At 41.5% G+C, this 19,116-nt stretch overlaps 1 protein-coding gene across 1 annotated transcript in view; it reads right to left on the bottom strand.

Moving 5' to 3' along the window:
• Positions 1–19,116, bottom strand: part of dcc (DCC netrin 1 receptor) — a gene marked incomplete at both ends in the record, with an annotated part of 386,320 nt that overhangs the window by 59,869 nt on the left and 307,335 nt on the right. Inside the window, 2 exons of the mRNA XM_083983745.1 lie at positions 16,756–16,872; positions 18,331–18,554. Coding sequence (XP_083839871.1) covers positions 16,756–16,872; positions 18,331–18,554 — 341 coding nt within the window. The remainder of the gene's footprint in view (positions 1–16,755; positions 16,873–18,330; positions 18,555–19,116) is intronic.

The raw sequence follows: 19,116 nt of genomic DNA, 5'->3' as shown, positions 1-19,116 counted from the left end.
GTGTGTGGATAAGAGAGAGTGACAGAAACACAAAACTGGAATACAGAATGAAAGGCAAAAGGGAATCAGAGGAAGAGGCAAAACAACATAAACAACGATAACAGAGCATGGGCAGAGAAACAGATAAAAGAGAGAAAAAAAAACTAATGATAAAAAGCACGAGCAGACTGAAATGAAACTGAAACAAACTGATGGAAAGAGAAAGGCAGAGGAAAGGAGACATAAAAAGATAAAAAAGAGAAGGTAGATAAAGAGATCAGAAGGTCTATTGTCTGCAGAGAGGAGATGTGGCAGTGGGATAAAAAAAGAGAAGAAGCCTCAAGCTGCTTCAGAGCAGACGGAGAGAGAGACAGAAACAAAGAGGAACAGTGCAGACCCTACAGGAATTTAAGAATTAATGCATATCCAACTAATCCCATATTACCTGCAAGAGTCTGCAATTCTGTCAAATTCGCATAAAAAGTCAAATTAGAGAAAAGCAGAAGAATCTTCTCTGATTCTGACACAGTAGTTTTTCCCACTGATTCATTATGGGGCAAAATCCAGCTACAAGCTTAAAAAACTGAAGTGTAGTCATTTTTACAAGATTTTCATCATTTTAAATCTGTCATTTTCAGTGTCTTTTATATCGGTGTCTTTTATGGTTCTTTGTGCTGGAAACGAACAGCAGCAAGTCCTTGCAGCTCATAGCTTTTGTAGTAGCCTATCCTATAATTTCTTAATTGACTACATTCTATCCACCACTTTCCGGAGAATGACGCTGGGTGTCGCCATGACACTCCATTCCACCGTGACTGTATTGTTGATAGCATAGACTGGTTGATAGACATTGGCCGTGATGACTTTATTTATAATCATCACGTAATTTTAATGAGAACAATACGGACGGGGTTTTAGCTTTATGTCACATTTTCACATCACTATATCACTGTTGTGACTACTCTGATGTTTATGAAGTCTATAAAGCGAATTGTTGAACAAACATTACTATTTAGATAAGCTGGGCTAGCCGTTAGCAGTGTCAATAAACAATAACTCAATAAGGGGCCCATGAAAAAACTTTTTTTTCCAGCGGATATCCTAGTTACAACATGACTGAGCTAACTGGAGTAGTTTCATGCCGTGTCCGACAACGGGAGGGTTTTAACAGCTGACGTTAGCTTGCTGCTGCTGTTAACTTAGCAGCAAAGCTAACAACTACGACAACCATGACTAATTACAAAAACGTGCACACAGAAATGGTAATGTTTGTTCAATAATTCGTTTTATAGACTTAACAAACATCACACTTAGTCATAACGGTTTTGGCAGCCCGGAGCCCCCACATTTGGTACCTACACCGGTGGCTAACGCTACCAGTTAGCCGCTCGCTAGAATGCTACTAAAACCGACTTCCGTTGTGGTGTGACGCAATGGATCATGGGAAAATAAAGTGGTGGATATCTAGCCTACTGTACGTTGCTTTTGTCTGACAATGGAGACAATGAACACCTGAAGAAGTCGTATTACTGATGCAGAACCAGGCTAGGAGACGGAGACATTTCTACCATCGACCCTCATGGGGAATGTCAACCTCCAGGCTGGTGATGACCCATCAGCATATTGTGGGCGTGGCTTCATGTCTGTTACAGAGATCTGGTTTAACGACAACGCTCCAAACTGTCGTGTGGTGTTGTGGAAACTTAAACGACATGTAGTTGACCTACATAGCTCAACAACAATTTGCTGTAACTTGCTGGTAGTTAAACTACGTTCATATTTTGTGTTGCGTCGAGTATTTCAACAACTTTTTGGGTAATTTTTTGTAGTGTAACTACGCAATTTACAAACTACATTTTTGGCCTAATCATAACCTTTGGTGTAGCATTGTTACTTTAATTATTAACCTTTTCGAGTTGATTTGAGTTGAATTAATCTGAATAGGTTTTTGTTTATCAAGTAGCTAACATTAACATTATTATTATTATCATTTATTCTTTATATTAAGAAGTGTGAAATGGAAATGATCTGCTATTAATGTCTTTGTCTTTCTGTTTATCTTAGGTTATTAACATATTCTGTTAGATCCCATTCATCCCCTTCTGCCCCAAAATAAAAAACTGAAGATTGAACAGAATTGAGTTGTCCATCGTTGTCCGTCAACAGTTGATCAGCCGTTTTTCAAGTTTGGGCAGAGCTGTGGTCACCAAATACACACTTCAACAGCACATAACTTGACAAACATTAAATGTATTTTATATATATAAAAAAGATAATATAAATTGTATTTTACCATCATTGTGTTCTGTTCTCTCTTTGAAAACAGTCTGAGCCACTGCAGCATGTGATGTTTTAGTGTTGGCAAAGATGTTTTTAGTGTCAAACGGAACCGGTTGTCTGATAAACACTTTGAGAGGCTGCTCGTGTCGTTCTGTCCTGACATCTAGTGCCTCAGTGTTAGTGCCTCTGAAGTTCCTGTCATGGTTTTAAACTTTGTTGTTCAAGTCACACCAATCTAGAATATGTCGACCTCTTTGTGTTTTAGATAAGACAGATAAATACTTTATTTATCCCGAAGGAAATTCAGTTTCTCAGCTGCACAATAAACAAACAATCATTCAACAGCAACAATCATTTTTTTATTACATTTTTTGTTCCAATCCATTTTGTTTATAAAGCTAAATTTTAAATAAACACAAAGTTTGTTTTGTTGTTGACTGATTTACATTTCTGATTTACAAGTGTGTATTGTGGTAGGATTCTCATTTTCTCTTTATATTACCCAACATGTCTATGGTCAACCTACAGGATGTTGACCTGCTCTTTTTCTTTAAAAAAAATAAATAAAACTGAGTGTAGAGGCATATCTCTGCTGGCATGTGAATGTTTTGTCGGCTAGTATATATTGTTTCATATTCACCACATGTTGATTTATGTAACGCTGAGTTAAATGAGTATAATGAGTAGAAGTAGTTAAAGCTACTTCTTTTTAGCTGTAGTTTTCCAGACTACATTTCTCCAGGGGTAGACATGTAGTTTGTTCAGCAGGCTGAACTACACAGTTTTACAAGCTACACTTGTAAAGTACTGTAGCTTCCCCAGCACGGCTGTGGATTTATCCGACTGGGCTGCGGGCGTTCAGCCGGGAGATGAGTGGAACGCCGTTCAGGAGACTGTTGCAGGAGTTCAGACCCTGCACCCTGATGGATCCGTTGCAATCAGGGGAATTAAAACATGTCATTCTCTCCGCTCACCTGACTGCTCTCACAGTATGGTGAATAAGACACTTGATCTATTGTAAATGTCAAGGAGGCTTTTCACTGCTGCAGCTCTACAACCAGCTGCAGTTCAGATCATAATCTGACTGTGCAGCCTGACTATAAACCCTGTACTGAGGCAGACTGCAATCATTCAGCAACTGGACATCCATCCATCCATCCATCCATCCATCCATCCATCCATCCATCCATCCATCCATCCATCCATCCATCCGTCCATCGTCTACCGCATACTAAATCTGAACTCATACGTAGGCTATAGGGCGAGAGTGGGGTTCACTGAATGGTTTTGGTCCAGAATACATGAATGACATGTTAGTAGAGTATAAACCCAGTAGAGCTCTGAGATCTACTGACTCAGGTCAGATAGTGGAGCTCAGAGTTCAGACCAGACATGGTGAAGCAGCATTTAGCTGTTATGCTGCAACAACTGGAACAAACTACCAGCAGAACTGAGATCAGCCCCAACTGTCAGCACTTTTAAATCCAGGTTAAAAACATTTCTCTTTTCACGTGCTTATAGCTGAGCTCTTTTAATAACTTTAAACTTTATCCATTTTCTTTTATTTTACTTTTATTTGCTCTTGCTTTTAACTCTGTTTTTAGTGTTTTGTTAGTTTTTATTCTGTTTTATGCTTCTTTTTTTAATGTTTTGTCTTTATGTAAAGCACATTGAGTTGCCTTGGTATGAAATGCGCTATATAAATAAAGTTGCCTTGCCTTGCCTTGCCTTGCCTTGCCTTGCCTTGCCTTGGAGAACCAAAGCAGGGACAGGGAGAACATGCTACTCCACACAGAAAGGCCCCAGGCTGAAAACCACACCACTGCCTCCTCCAGCAGCCAATGAGTCTCTACAGGAGTGTTCTGACTGCACAGTGCTGCTGGAGTATAAGGAAAACTCCAGCCAGAACACTGACCTTGACCCTACAGTTGAATGCACCACAGACTACATTAACTGTATGGATCCTGTATTACCAGCTAGCACTGTACGATGCTTTCCAAACAGCCCAGCATGGATCTTTAGCTACATCCTCTAAAAAAGGAATCTGGCCCTGCAGCGGTAACACCCTCCAGTCTCCTGTGTTTACCAGCAGAGGAGGTGAGGCTGGAGCTCAACAGGCTGAGATCCTGGAGCAGCTACTGAGTCCACAGGTCCCTCATGCACCAGACACAAGGGAAAATACTGGAATGGATGACGACAATGCCCGAACAAACTCAGTATGAAGCCGACTATATTAAAGAGCTCAATAAGAATAAATCGATAAGAATCTGTAACAATATAAAAAGTTGACTCAATAAATAAGGTCAAATCTTATATAATAATAAAAATTACGTGTTTTGCAGAATGAAATGCACATAAAATGATTTACTATTGGAAAAAGTAGCAGTATATGAATTTATAGTGAAGCTCAGGATAATTATGGGTTATGTTTTTGTACTTATTGCAATATAAACACAACTCGAATTTTGACAGAAAAAGTGATTAGTGGATCAGTTGTGACTGTCACACTAAACAGGACTAAATGTCACATGGCAGAAAAAGTGAGATTCTGCTTGTTACAACAATAAATAGCAGAAACCAGAGCGGAGGAGAAATATTTAGAAAAAAAGTGAACACACACACTCACACACAAACACAAACACCATGGAGCGTCAGAAGGAGAGGCAGTAATGAGATAATCTGCTTCATACAGAACTGGCTCAGTGATGTCATGTGGTGTCAGTGGGACTGCAGGTGTTGCACATCAGTCTTTTGGCAAATGAAAGCAGGTTTACACAGACTGGTGCGTGTGTTTACAGACAGACACAACTGTGTGTCAGCATGGGGGGGGGGGGGGGGGGGGGTTGGAGAAATACATGTGTGAAGTGTGACTGAGCTGCTGCTGTAAATACAGCAATACACCAGGAGGAGATCTGACAGTCTGAGGGAGTCTGTGGGGACGAGCAGAGCTGACAGGGGTGAGATGTGTTCAAAGTGTGTGTGATGGAAATGACAGGAGGAGTGTGTGAAGGAGCTGAGAAGGTGCTCTGACTAACTCAGGCTAAGGGTATAACTCTGTTAATCATTGATATGGAAACAGTCCTGAGCTCGACAGTCGACTAGTCAGGTCTACCAAGGAAGCAGCATGAACAGAGCTACGTGACAGAAACACACATGTAGCACTGTTCTCTCATATTAACAGAGTTTATACACAGTCAGTGTTGTGTGGTAAGGAACTGGTGGATGTTGCAAAGCATGTGTAGTGATATTTTGAGCATAATAGAAGCCAGAGTCATGGTTTTAAAGTTCTGCCCAGCTGTTTAACTGCAGTGTAGCTCAGCTAGCAGGAGCAGAGCTAGGTCCTGGATGCACACATTTTTCTCAGGTCTTTTCCTATGGTCGCACTCAGGGACTTAAGGCGGGCTTACACTGCACGATTTTGCCACGATTTTCTCGTCCCAGACGAGTCGCAGCCTAATTTGCATAATCTTAGAGGGATCGCGGGGTCGTGAGCATAATCGGGACGTATGGTTAGTGAGGCTCTGCGTCACGTCCCGACGTCCTAAAGACGAGTCGCCGACCTCCCGATTAATTTCTGACATGCCAGAAAATTTCTCGTCGTGACGGACAATGGATGGGGTCCTACGTCACGATTCTGCACATACGACAAGTTTTTACCACGACAGATTGTTTTAGCACAGAGCACAGAGCCTTTATAGACCTGAATGTGATGCTGAACTTCGTCAGATGGAGTTAAAACGGGCAGACAGAGAGAGGAGGGACAGGGGAGTGAGAAGCTGAAGTTAGACCACAGCTGTGACAGACAGGGTGACCGGGTGATGATCAGTAATGCAGCGCAGTCCGTGGTGGAAGATCAGCCCGACAAATACACACACACTATCAGACAATCAGCGATTGAGGACCATTATTATTTTTTCTTGCCGTTACAGTATAGCGAGCCTACACACCAGCAGCCACGTCCACTGTGCTCTGATCAGCTCAGCTGACCTGATCAGCTGAACTTTTAAAGTGCAGGCTAGAGAGAACTAGTGAGCCTCCTCTGACAGCTGCAGGTGAACTACACGTCAGCTGGCTGGAGAGAGTAGCGCCGTCCTCTCTCTCTCTCTCTCTCTCTCTCTCTCTCTCTCTCTCTCTCTCTGCAGCACCGGCCTTGGAGGTGATGCGCGCTGTCTGTCTGTGTGTTTGTCGGTCTGATCTTCCACCATGGACTCTGCTATAGGAACCAACATCAGGAACTAATATCAATTTGATGTTTACAATCGAGCAATTATAGAGCAGCACAAATCTCAGCGGCATCGCAGGGTAATCGTGGTGGAGCGCAATCGTAGAACGACGTGCAATTAGTGGGAGTCTGAGACTGATCTGAGACGTAGGACTGAAGAGGGACGCTCGTGCAGTTTGAGATGTGAACAGACGAATAGTCTTGCAGTGTAAGCCCGCCTTTAGAGATGTAGAGCGTCATTTAGAAAATGACCTTAATCTCCTTTAAGTTGTTTAATATTCAGATAGTGATTTAAGTTTACACATTAAAAGGTGTTTCATGTTAATTATGATTATGATGAATTATTTACATTATTTAAACTAACATGTTGACAGTTCATATTAATAAGTTAATAGTTTAATTCATTTCACTGTGAAGTGTGTGTGCTATACTGTATATTCCTTTTGTAATATTTGAGACTATGTTGTTGTTTTCTGATAGGTGCATATTTAATTGCCTTTATTGCTTAAGGATTTTTTTTTTTTTTTTTTTTTACCTCTGTCTATGTCTTTCTCTCTCAATTCAATTCAATTCAATTCAATTCAATTGGCTTTATTGGCATGACATACATTGTATATATTGCCAAAGCAAGCGTTTGGAATTAAAGAAAAATAATAATAATCATGACAATTAAGGAAAACAACATTTACAGTATAGTGTTGTCATTACTGAAGAAAGACGTATAATCATTGTAAGTACAATAAACAAAACATCAAACAACAACATTTGTGTCAGCTGACGAGTGTCTCTTCCTGTCCCTCAGTCTATGACAGGCAGAGACATAGACTGCTGCTAGTTTATTATTCTTTGGTTCTTCCCCTAGCAGGATGGGAAGTTTTTCTTCATCTGATAGTTTTAAAAAACCTTTTGTTATAGATTCAAATTTTAGGAAATATGTTTCTCTAATATTTATATATTTTTCACATTTGGTGAGGAAGTGTAGTTCTGTTTCTGGTTGGTTAAGGCTGCAGTGACAGCACAGCCTCTGCTCTGCAGGGAGCCAGGTTTTCCTGTGCCTCCCTGTTTCAATAGCAAGGCTGTGTTCACTCAGTCTGTACTTTGTCAGGGTTCGTTTTAGTTGCTGATCAGTCACCATGCTCAAATAATCTGCTGTGGTGTACTGTCGATTTAGGGCCAAATAGCACTGCATTTTGCTCTGTGTTTTTGTTTGTGTTTGCCAGTAGGTGATGTAGTCTTGTTTTAGCTGTTTAGTAATCTGGTTGGGTCTGATTGGTGAGGTGTTGTGTTCCTGGGCTGAGCCAGTGGGGCAGGTTTGTGATCTCAGCCTCAGGACCAGTTGGGTAAGGGGGTTTCTACTGCTCATGTCTTGGCATTGCAGGGCTTGGAAATGATACGAGAGGGGGTCACTTAGTTTTAGATGTGTCCAAAAGTTAATTGCTCTTTTTTGAATTTTTATTATTAGTGGGTATTTGCCTAATTCTGCCCTGCATGCATTGTTTGTCGCCTTCCTCTGGACATGCAGAAGGATTTTACACAGCTCTGCATGCAGGGTCTCAATGGGGTGTTTATCCCACTGAGTAAAGTTGTGTTTTGTAAGTGGACCCCACACCTCACTGCCATAGAGTGCAATCGGTTCAATAACACATTCAATTAATTTTAGCCAGATTCGTGTTGGTATTTCGGTTTGTATATTTTTCTTTATGGCATAGAAAGCCCGACGTGCTTTCTCTCTCAGCTCATGAACTGCCTCATTCAAATTTCCAGTATAACTTATTTTTATTCCTAAATAGGTGTAGTGTGTGCAGTATTCTACCTGTTGTGTGCCAATTGAGAATTTATGTAGAATATCCTGGGATCTGTATCTTTTTTGAAATATCATTGCTTTTGTCTTTTTGAGGTTTACTGTCAGGGCCCAGGTCTGACAGTAATGCTCTAACAGATCCAGGCTCTGCTGTAGACCCTGTGCTGTCGGGGACAGCAGAACCAGGTCATCTGCAAAGAGAAGACATTTTATCTCCTGATTGTGGAGACTTACACCAGGTACAGAGGACTTTTCTAGGGTGGTTGCCAATTCATTAATATAGATATTGAAGAGTGCAGGGCTGAGGTTGCAGCCCTGACGGACGCCTCGACCTTGGGTAAAATATTCTGTCCTCATGTTACCAATTTTTACACTGCACATATTGCCAGAATACATTGATTTAATGATATCATATGTTTTACCCCCTATGCCACTCTCAAGCATTTTATACAACAATCCAACATGCCAAATAGAATCAAAAGCTTTTTGGAAGTCAATAAAACAGGCATACATTTTGGTTTTATTTTGGTTTACATGTTTATCAATTAGGGTATGTAGGGTATAAATATGATCGGTTGTTCGTTGTTTTGGTATAAATCCAATTTGACTTTTGTTCAAGACATTGTGTTTGGTAAGGAAGTTCATAAGTCTGGTGTTCATAATATTACAGAAAACCTTCCCCAGATTACTGTTCACACAGATGCCTCGGTAATTATTAGGGTCAAATTTATCTCCATGTTTATATATTGGGGTTATAAGTCCGAGATTCCAGATCTCAGGAAAAAAACCTACACTCAGAACCAAATTGAACAGTTTTAATATGGTCAGTTGGAATTTTTTGTCCATGTGTTTTAGCATCTCATTCAGGATGCCATCAGGCCCACAAGCTTTTTTAGATTTGAGGGTCTGCAGTTTCTTTAGGAGTTCCTGCTCAGTAATGGGTGAGTCTAATGGATTCTGATAATTTTTTATAGCTAGTTCTAATTTAGTTAGCGTCTCGTGAATTTGAGATTGTTCTGTGTTTGCATTAATTTGAACAGTGTGATACAGTGTTTTAAAATGAGTGGTCCATACATCACTGTTTTGTATGGCCAATTCTTGATGTTGAGGTTTGTTTAGGTTTTTCCAGTGTTGCCAAAAGTTGTTTGTGTTGATTGCCTCTTCAATTATTGTCAGTTGCTGTTTGTTATATTGCTGTTTTTTGAGTCTGAGTGTACGTTTGTAGAGTTTTAGGGTTTCACAGTATAGAGTGCGTAAGTCAGCATCGTGGGGGTCTCTGTGTTTTTGGTTTGATAGCGTTCTAAGATTTTTCCTAATCATTTTACAATCTGTATCAAACCAGTTTTTATTCGTTATTGATTTTGGTTTGTTCTTGGTCAATTTTAGTTGTGCTTCTTTTGCTGTTTGTCTGAATATATTGTTAATATTGTCCACTGCTAGATTGAGGTGTTCTTTATTGCAAGCGTAAGTACAATCCAAAAAATTATTTAAAAGTGTTTGGATTTTTGGGGTGTCAATTGCCCTTTGGTATTGTTCTGTACTGTTTTGGTCCCATCTGTATGAGTTTCTGATGTTGTACAGCTTATTGGGTTCTGTGTTTACCCTTTCAATGTCTGATCTTTTAATAAACAGGGTAATTTGGCTGTGATCAGACAGAGGGGTTAGTGGTTTAACAGTGAATGAGCTGAGAGAGGAAGGTTCAAGGTCTGTGATCATGTAGTCTACAGTACTGTGGCCAAGAGGTGAGCAGTAGGTGAATCTACCCAGGCTGTCCCCCCGTACCCTACCGTTGACAAAGTACAGACTGAGGCTCTGGCAGAGCTGCACCAGCTCTCTTCCGCTCTTGTTGATGACCTGGTCACTATTGTTCCTGTGGGGCAGAGTGAAAGTGTTAAAGATATTTCCATTTGTGATGTATTTGTCTCCTTGTGGATCTGTGAGGTCAGCGAGTGTTCCTGTGCGTGCATTTGTGTCTCCACAGATGAGCACATTTCCCTGGGCCTGGAAATGGCTTATCTCTGTCTCTAGGTTGTGGAAGGTGTCTTCTGAGAAGTAGGGGGATTCGGAGGGAGGGATATATATTGCACACATGAATAATTCTCTATCTGTTAATAAGAGCTCTTTCTTTAGTTTTAACCATATGTAGTATTTGCCCATTTTTATGGGATCAATTTGAATATGTAGATCAGATTTATACCAAATGATTAATCCTCCGGATTCCCTACCTCTGTTTGTGTTGCTGTGTTTCTGAGATGGTACTATAATTTCTCTATAATTGCTGGGACAGTGGGTAATAGTGTCAGCTTTACACCATGTTTCCTGTAGAATGATTATATCAATATCTGTAAGGTTTGCTTTCAATTCTGGCGCCAAACTCTTCAGCCCGAAGGTTGAAGATTTTAGGCCCTGTATATTCCACATGCATATTGAAAGGGATTTCATACAAGACAGCGATAGATAGGATAGAAAACAAGTGAAAACAATTGGACTGTCAAGAGAGCTACAAACATTGAACTGTATAAAAATGGACATGTATCTATAGTTAAAAGTATTCTTAAAAGTATTCTTTCAAAGATATCAAATTGATTAATTATCTAATATATCAATAAATAGTACATCAATAAATAAACTAATATCAATAAATAAATAAATTGATATAAAATTGATCAACCAACATATCAATAGATAGTATATCAATAAATAAACGAATATGTCAATAAATAAATAAAGTCATATAAAATCAATAAATTAATTAATTGATAGATATTCTTGACCGTGTGTGTGTGTGTGTGTGTGTGTGTGTGTCATTACAATACTAGTTCAGTTTTGTGCAGATATACTGAAGGAGTTGTTTGATCTCATGCATCCCTTCTTGGTCCACTCGTCCTTGGAGGGCCTCTGTGTAGCTGCGTGGGGCTTGTGACTCTGTCTGCTGTGGCTGTGGGACAGGGTCGGGTCGGGGCCGGGGACCAGGCTCCTGGTTCTGGTAGACTCTCTGGTTTGGTGTGGGGTAGTAGCCTGAGTCAGGGCCTATCTGACTTTGCTGCAGGAGGTGGTGGTATTGTGGTGGGGGTCTGTGGGGTGCGCTGGGTCTGGGTAGATGTCTGGGAGGTCTTTGGCTCCTGACGGGGTCTGGTTCATAGTGATGTTCCCTGGTATTTCCTCTGGGTGGTCCTCTGGCTGGTGTGAGATGGAGGCTTTGACGGCCCAGTGCCACATCCTTAAGTGATTTTGTAAATATGCCCACTGCCTGCTTTTTTAAGTGGGAGTGGTCAAACAGTTGCTCAGGAGTTATGGTTGGATGATGTGCAACATGTACATTAGGGAGCGAGGCACAGCCTCTGGTGATGTCAGTGTTCACCCTGTGGATGGTCTTGGGGTGAAAGTCTCTGCGGGGTAGCAGGGTAGAGATGGTGATCCGTGAGTTCGGGAAGGATGCGGCTGCTTCCTCTGCTACCTTGGTGACCAATCTACCAACATTTTCCTGCTCCTCGCGCAGGTTGTTGGTGCCGGTGTGGATCAGAATATGGCCTGGTGTGCCAAATTCAGGGTGGGAAAGGATTTGGAGCGCAGCCTCAGTTGTGGGGCACCAGATCTTTGACACTTTCATATTGGGGAAGAGCTTTTGTTCCTGGATGAATTTGCCGTTCGAGTCAATAAGAATAGCAACCTCTGTGTCTTTTTTCAGTGTGAGGGGCTGTCGTTGTGAGGTGCTGGATGGGGAGGGCTGGCAGGGGGCTGGGGGTCTTTCCTCTGCAGCATCCTCACTGAGTGGTGGGGGCTCAGTGATTGGAGGGCTGGGAGGCGTGAGAGGTTGTGGCTGTTCTATAGGTATTTCTACAGTCTGTGTTCTGTACTGTAGCTCTACCATGATGGCTGATAGTTCCCTTGTCATCTCGTCTCTCATCTGCGCTATTTCTCTTCTCATGGTGTCTTTTGTTTCCCCCAGCTCTGTGGCGAGGGTCTGTTTGTCCTTCTGCAAGGTGGAGATCTGTTCCCTCAGCTCTTGTGTAGTAGTCTCCATCTGGTGCTTATATTGGTTGAGTTGTTCCTGAAGGTCAGGCTGTGGTGTGGTGCTGGTAGGGAGCTGTTCTCTCAGCTCGGTCATCTCTACCTCTAGTAGAGCCAGTCTGTCTCTCAGGAGGCTGATGGTGTGCTGGTCTGGATGCTGGTTGTTGTGGTCAGGCATGGGGGGGCTTTGAGCAGTGCCATGGACCTGGCTGTTCACTGTAGTAGTGCGTGTGGTGGTGGGAGAACTCGGTGTGCTTCCTGTGTTCTTTTTAGCTGCAGCTGTTTTCTTCAGGGTAGGGAAGCTCTCTACAAAGGAACCAAGGGCAGCTTCATTGCCTTGCACCATGACTGTGCCATTTTGGTAAAAGTTGATGGTCAATACCCTTCTCTCTTGGCACTTATCTTCATCTTCAAAGATCTGAATTTGTCTTCCCTTGCAGATTCCTCTCTTGACGTAGAAGCCGTAGTGCTTTGATATGGCTGTATGCCATGCAATGATATGCTCGGTGTAAAACAGGAGATTGGTAATAACACCAGTGTTATTAAAGCGGTCAGCATATAAAGTCTCTGGGTATTCTCTCTGGACTCTATGCCTGAACTGCACTCTTCCGTTTTCTGACTTTATCTCCTCAGGGTACTCAAAAAACTGGAGGAGCAACGTGTCCCTTGCTGCTGCTGCTCTCTTTTAGTCTCCTTTTTTATTTTTCTCATACTGGATTATTATTGTATCATTGCTTTATTTTTTGAAGTAAATTGAAACAGAACAAGAGGATCATGTGGAGTTTTTTTTGCCGTTGACGTGGATGTGGAGGGATTAGAGCAGCAGGCTAATGGCTTCATTAATTAGGAACCTACATCAATAAAACTCCTTTTCAATTGGATCATCTGTGTGTGTGTGTGTGTGTGTGTGTGTGTGTGTGTGTGTGTGTGTGTGTGTGTGTGTGTGTGTGTGTGTGTGTGTGTGTGTGTGTGTGTGTGTGTGTGTGTGTGTCCCTCGGTTACAGTGTGTTTGGAAGTTTGGTCTCTGACATGATTCATGTTCAGACTCCTACAACTTCAGCCTTTTCATTTTGTCAGCTGTTTTTCTTTTTTAGAATCAGCCTCAGACATCAGATTAAAAGTCCATGATAATATCTGTCATGTTTAGTCCAGCTCATCTTTTTTGTTTGAAGTCGACATTTAGTCATCGGGCTCTTTTTTATAGAAACCGACAAGAACAAATGTGCTGCAAGCAGAATAAAACAAGCTCCAGATTCCAAAAGGAAGCAAAACACACACACACAAAATACTATACAACAGAGGCGCTTCAGGCCTCTAGAGGGAGCACAGTGGAACATATATCAACATGTTCATTTGCTACATTATCTGTTGTTATCTTGTTTTAGAATATTTTAAAAACTAAAGCCAAATGTAAAAAGGATCACTTGTCGTCCTCTCAGATAGAAGCTCATGCTTTTGGTTTCCTGTAGTCGTCATGCATGTGAAAGTAGAATAATGCATCTGTCTCATATATTTGTCCACTTTGTTGTATTTACAAAATATGTCATCAAAGTGCTGGAAGTGATATAACGTCTAGTAAAATCAGACCAGGTCCAGACTGGAGCAGGAGACTGAGAGAAACCAGGATAACTAAAAAACAATAACCATCTATTGTTTAATTCATTGTACATTGCCTTATAGTCTATGTTACCCTGTATCAGACAATTACCAAGGTAACAGGGTGATACTCTGCAAATTGAACATGCTCATCCAGCCATTCATTTCAGATTTGGGCGGATGGAAGGTCGCCTAGGTGACTGATGGGCTGCAGGAGTCCTTGCACAAGCTGATGTATGATGAACTCATCCAGACTGTCAGTCCAGGTCCTGAGCTCACCCCATTCAGTACAGTCCAAGAACACCTGAAGGTCTCCTATGTCCTCACTAACTCCACTGCCTTGGTGTTCTGTCTACAGGTTTACACCAGCTGAGTTTCAGGTGGAGCACCACACGGTCAGAGCGGCCCAGTGCAGCCTGGAGGGGTGGTGGGATAAGCTCTGCTGATCCAAAGTGTCCAAATTCACCTATTGCCATAATCCCTATAGTAACAGCAGTAGGTTCATTACCTTTAATTATCGGTGCATGTTGTTTTGAGATCAGCGGGGCAGAGACATGAGCTGCTCAGTGAACAGAATGGAGGTGAATGGTACAGGTCCCCTGTCCCTCATCAAACTCATCAAATACACAATCCAACAACTACAATACACTCTCGTGGATAAGTTGTGACCTGCACATTCACCACAGTATGAAATAATCATGTATAATTATGTAACATTACGACACATGAAGCAAATACTCTGAACTACTTGCACTTTTGAAATCACTCCACCCAGCAGCCGTGTCTGGAATGTAGTTCAAGCTATGCATCATTTGCTTCAAAAGCAACTTTGTAATGTTCTGTTATTATCTCATAGTGTGGTGAATGTGCAGGTCACAACTTGTCCACCAGAGTGGTTTGGTTGTCAGGGGTTAACAGGAAAGCGCTGCGGGAAACCCTGATATTTTTTATCTTAATGGCAGTATATGATATATATCCATATCTATATATCCAATTAGAGTTTCGCACAAAGTGTTATAGCATAGTGGCCATAAAAGCTTTTTTTTTTCTGAGGCAAACCCTAAAAAAAGTTCAGTAACACTTTACTTGAAGGTATTGTCATAAGACTGACATGACACAGTCATGAACGTGTCATAAACATTATGTCAATGTCATAACGTTGTCATTTAGGGTCATTTGGTTTTTGTAGGGTTAGGTTTAGGGTTAGGGTTAACCGAATGACACTTAATGACCATGTTATGACATTGACATAATGTTTATGACACGTTCATGACTGTGTCATGTCAGTCTTATGACGATACCTTCAAGTAAAGTGTTACCAAAAGTTCTAAGGCTAGACGATTAATCAAATTTTGATTGTGATTTCGATGCTGGATACAAACAATCTCAAAACTAATGGTAATTGAAGAAAAACATTTATTTTGTAATTTTCTAAGACTACTGGGATTTTATTCTGAAAGACACTTGCATGTGCGATTCCGCCCCCGAAGCCTGCACTGCACTGCACTGCACTGCACTGCACTCTGTCAATACTGTGAACTCATGAGTGGCAGGCGGCGGTATGTAAAAGTCGCGATTTGGTGGGACAAGAAAGGTAGAACAAGTTTTCTAGTGTGGGAACTATATCAAGATAAATAATATTGTCGCATTTAAAAATATATGGATATATTTTAAAAATCTGATATATGGCCCAGCCCTAGTAGGCACCAAGCACAATGAGTGAGGAGTCTGTGTCGGCCTGCGGTGCCTCCTGTATGTTAGCCTGTGGTGGGATGTAAAACCAAGCTGAGTGACTGAAGCAGAAAGGTTCAGACTATGGAAAAAAATGTCCTGGTGAGGAGAACCACAGGGTTACACCAGACACTGTTGACTTGTGAACAGATTGTTTAACTGAGTTGGAGTTGTGCCAGCTGCAGCATCAAGTATCGATCCACACGGAGTCACTGTCCTTCTGCACCAGTGGCTCAAGTTTGTCCAGGTTGTTGCACAGTGAAATGTTCACTGAGGAGGAAGAGAACCTGGCTGGTTTCACCGTCTCTCCTCAGTCTGAGCTAACATACAACATGTGCTATGTACAGTAGGGTTTGTGTGTCTGTTGTCTCAATTGTGCCTCTTAGACTTTTACCATCATCATCGCTCCCAGAGACAGAAAGAGAAGAGGAGAGGTGAAGAATCTCCTGATGATGCCTCATCTTCATCATTAACATAGTGTCGTTAAATGGCAGCTTCAGACTGACGGTGAGGGAGTTGGCTGTGATTGTATTTCAGAGTCTGATCTATCAGGTTTTCACAATAAAAGAAAAGTTCACTCATCAGACTAAAAGTTTCAAAGTAAGAGTCCTCCAAGGAAATGTAGAGGAGTCAGAAGTACAATATTTTACTTATTACTTCAAGTACAGATGCAAAAAATAGATATACTTAAGTCAGTGTGTCTCTCGCTCTCTTTTATTCTCTCCTTCTCTGTTCCACCTTTCTTTTTCTTCTGATTGCAACCACTCTTCTGTTTGCCAGGCAACTCGTTTAAATTGTCCACTTGTGTTTCCACCACCACCAAAGCTAATTAACACATAATATCACATTCCTACACGCTGTGCCTGAAGTGTACAAAACAAAACTATGCAATTATGCATCAGACGACTTGTTGTGACCAGTGGAGAAAGTTATACAACTGATTCATTCCCTACTTGTGTTTTTTGATCAAAGGCAGCCATGGGTTGTGATTGATTCAAAATGAAACAAAGAGAAATAAAATATAAGTTAATGTCAGCCACTGTGTCATAATGACTCACCGTGTGCGTGGGAGTAAAGTAAAGTCAGTTTGAGGACCTCTGCAGTCTGAACACACACACAGCGTTGTGTTACTCACGTGTGTTGCTTGGTTGCGAGTCCATAGGAATCATCATTTTGCCCCGTGTGCCCCTCCTGGCAGCCATTGAGCGCTCCAGAGTGGAGATGCTGCTGGAGGCTTCATCACCGTCAGCTCCTGCAACAACAACACACTCCAGCACTCACACACGGCTAAGCTTTTCATAGCTGACAGCTAGTTCATACAAGAGCTTAGCTAACCCTTTTCTAGTGGAAAGAACTATGTTGTACATGATATAATATGATATACGTATATGATAGGGCTGTCAGATCAAACTTTGCTATTCGCCTTCCGCAACGAATATACGAGCAGAGTTTTTTTAATTGTCCGTTTATTCGCCTGGGGCGGTGCGCATACATGATCCCACACTACATAAACACCTTTTTTTTTTTAAATCGATTAATCCGCAGACCACTTGCATGCTGATCTGTGGAGAGTGATCAAAACCGATCAACTGTGATCCATTGCACCACTTCTTATAATATTTCAATTTCCCTTCTTGAAGTTTTATATTGAGTTGGTAAACTTAAAGGGATAGTTCACCCAAAATTGAAATTTCACTCATTATCTACTCACCCTCATGTCGACTAAGGGCTGGGAGAAGTTTCAGAGTCCTCCGTGGCTTCTCTGAGTTACAGGGGGTCTCGGCGTAGCAGTGTATGTCCATATGACAGTTGCGAACGGAGCTCACTTTTCTTCGTCCAAAAAGACATGCCAAAAAACATCCAAATACCTCCATGCTGCTCGTCTCTAATGTCCCTCTTGTATTGAAGCCCCAACATGAGAAATTGTTCCGAAAAAAATTAAATAAGTCTATGTTTTAAGCTTGTTTGTAGCGGAAGCTCCCAGTGTTGCTCTGCCGGAATCTCGCGTGATTTGCAGAGCCGTGAACTGGGTGTCAATGCAAATCACGTGAGATTTGCACAGACACAGGCAAAGCAGGAACTGAGACACTGTGAGCTTCCGCTACAAACAAGCTTAAAACATAGACTTATTTAATTTTTTTCGGAACAATTTCTCATGTCGGGGCTTCAATACAAGACGGACATTACATACGAGCAGCATGGAGGTATTTGGATGTTTTTTGGTGTGTCTTTTTGGACGAAGAAAAGTGAGCCCCATTCACAACCACTATATGGACATGCAGTGCTGCACGGACCCCCCCGTAACTCAGAGAAGCCACGGAGGACTCTGAAACTTCTTCCAACCCTTAGTCGACATGAGGGTGAGTAGATAATGAGTGAAATTTGAATTTTGGGTGAACTATCCCTTTAAGTGTGTTGCAAATGTTACATAACAGATTTGGTTGGAATGCCCTCTAGTGGACGCGGGACGTAATAATAAGCTGGTATAGGTGTAATGACCCCCCCCCCCAAAAAAAAAAAAAACACATTAAAAATGTGTATATAATTTGAATATTTAACCTCAATCTTAGGGGGAAGATTGCCAGCCTTAATATATGATTTAAAAAATCACAAAAACTGTTTAAAAAGACTATAATATATAATTATGAATGTGGATGATTTTTAATAATCAGTAATTAGAAGTAGGAGTGAATGGAAATCCATCCTGTACCTGAGTGGCTGCTCTTGCTGCCGATCTGACTGTCTGATTGGCTGTGTGCCACCTGGGGCAGGTCCTGGCAGGACTGGATGGGCGAGTCGTGTCCGGACGGAGCCACGCTGGGAGCCTTCTCCATGTTCTTCATCTCCATCTCCTCGTGGTGGATCCACAGGTCTGGGGGGCGCAGGTCCTTCTGGCTGCCCTTCCTCTTACTGGCGCTGTGGCTGGCTCTCTTCCTGCACACAGGATAACACACCGCTAGAATAACAGCTAGAATACTACGACTACGACTACTACTAATAATAATAATAACAGTAATAATACAATACAAGTTTTTTATATAGCACTTTTCAAAACAAAGTTAAAAAATGCTTTATAATGAACAAACAAAATACAAAATACAGCCATGAAAACAATCCGCACAGTTGTGATAGACAACTTTATAAAATGAGGAGAACAATCAGTCAGTGAAACTGAGTTGAACATTCAGTTCTGAAGCCCATTTGTAAAAAAAAATATGTTTCTAAAGGGGATTTAAGAGACATCACAATGAACCACATGTAGGCTGACGTTAAGAGTCACGTTGCTGGGCAACAGCTCAAATACCTCGCAGGGCATGAACACTGGGATCTGTGCTTCAGCCATAAGAGCATTTACCTCCTCATTTATAGAACAGATATGAAAAAATAAAATAAAAAAAAACAGCTGAACGGAGAGATGAGGATAATTCTGTCTGAGACCTGATGAAAAGAAAAGTTAAAGTACAGTCATTCCCAGTGAAACTAGGATTATAAAATA

Source organism: Trachurus trachurus (genome assembly GCF_905171665.1).
Source record: "Trachurus trachurus genome assembly, chromosome: 12".
In the NCBI taxonomy this organism is placed as follows: domain Eukaryota; kingdom Metazoa; phylum Chordata; class Actinopteri; order Carangiformes; family Carangidae; genus Trachurus; species Trachurus trachurus.
The sequence above is the reverse complement of the archived record's forward strand: the minus strand, read 5'-3'. Positions and strand labels throughout refer to the sequence as shown.